This window comes from Notothenia coriiceps, unplaced genomic scaffold (assembly GCF_000735185.1).
Source record: "Notothenia coriiceps isolate Sejong01 unplaced genomic scaffold, NC01 NC01_scaffold00016672, whole genome shotgun sequence".
Taxonomy (NCBI): Eukaryota; Metazoa; Chordata; class Actinopteri; order Perciformes; family Nototheniidae; genus Notothenia; species Notothenia coriiceps.
In genome coordinates this window covers 27449-28715 of record NW_011349373.1, presented here as the reverse complement: position 1 = coordinate 28715, position 1267 = coordinate 27449, and the positions used below count along the sequence as shown (strand labels likewise).

General features: G+C 37.7%; 1 protein-coding gene across 1 annotated transcript; it reads right to left on the bottom strand.

Moving 5' to 3' along the window:
- Nucleotides 1–408: 408 nt before the first annotated feature.
- On the bottom strand, nt 409–1261 carry LOC104949634 (serine/threonine-protein kinase ppk4-like). Its single transcript, XM_010776019.1, has 4 exons — nt 1179–1261; nt 869–1092; nt 618–741; nt 409–510 (listed from the first exon to the last, which is right to left on the bottom strand). Exons 1-4 carry the CDS (start codon nt 1245–1247, stop codon nt 409–411), a joined length of 519 nt encoding a protein of 172 aa, XP_010774321.1. The 5' UTR covers nt 1248–1261.
- Nucleotides 1262–1267: the final 6 nt, after the last annotated feature.

Below are 1267 nucleotides of genomic sequence, written 5' to 3'. Positions count from 1 at the left end.
ATCTAAAATGCTGAATCATAACTTTGTCTTAGTATTAAATAGTAGGGTTCTTTCTAGAAAAATATAGTATGAGGGCAATACTGTGGCGCCGATCTTACAATTTATATCAGTTCTCGCAAGAACATGACGCCCGTATACAAGATGGCGCCGTGGATGTAAAAACAAGGCAACGTCAGAGCTCCGTAAAAACAAAGCAGTCTATGCCGTCCGATGGTCTATTTGACATGACTTTAACATTTTTGGAGTAATTATACAGTTGTTGACGTACAGAAATATTGTTCTCTGGCATCACTAACATTTTACGGGGAAAATCTGCATTTTGGTATAACAGCTTTAGACAAAACCCTGAATAGTATGTTATCCTTGTTTGTTTGAATAATCATTTTTAATTCAGTGTAAGGTTACGTACTAGTGCTCATGGAGGTTTCGTATGCAGCGCAGAAATCCCAACGTGTTCTCAGGGTAGGATTTCTTCTTGCCATCCATCTTCTGCAGCAACTCAGGTGGAAACTGTGATCAAAACAAATGTTAGTTAGTTCTAAGTGTTCTTTGTAAAAAGTGGTGGTAAGGATACATTTTTGGTTTCAAAAAGAGAATAAAACTTATGTTGCAGTCACCTTATCTTTCCACTGTTTGAAGGATCCAGCACATTTCTCCAGCGAAGAAATTAATTCCTTGTCTGCAGTTCGACAGTTTTCTGCCTCCTTCCTGTTTCCCATTTTTCTCAAGTATTCTATTCTCCTGAAAGATTAAAATGTTTTTTAGACTATTTAGAAAAGATTTATACTATTTATAGAAAAGTTGAATAACAACAGCATATTAGTTTAATAATCATAACCAATTGGCGATATGTTTAAAATGGTTGTACCTGTCAGGGGTCCAGAAGAAGGGGTGCCTCAAGCATTCTTCCACTTTAGGTCTGTTCTTTGGTTCTGCATCAATCATCCACTCAATGAGGTCTTTTGCCAACACGTCTTGAACATGCTCCAAAGTGTAGTTCCCTTCATCAATGTTGTACTCACATTTATGGGGTTTGTCACCGAAAGGATGGTGTCCTCCAGAGAGGATATAATAAATCAGCATCCCTGCCACCTTAAGAATAAACACAACATTTAAGCAATTGAGGAAGTATTTGTACAAATAGTGACCAATAACATTTGTGTAGCAGAACGACTGACCTGTATGTCAGAGTTTGACTTGTACCCTATCTTAGTGTTGTCCTTTTCTGATAAAGTCTCCTTGGCCATCCAGCATCTTGTTCCTGCTT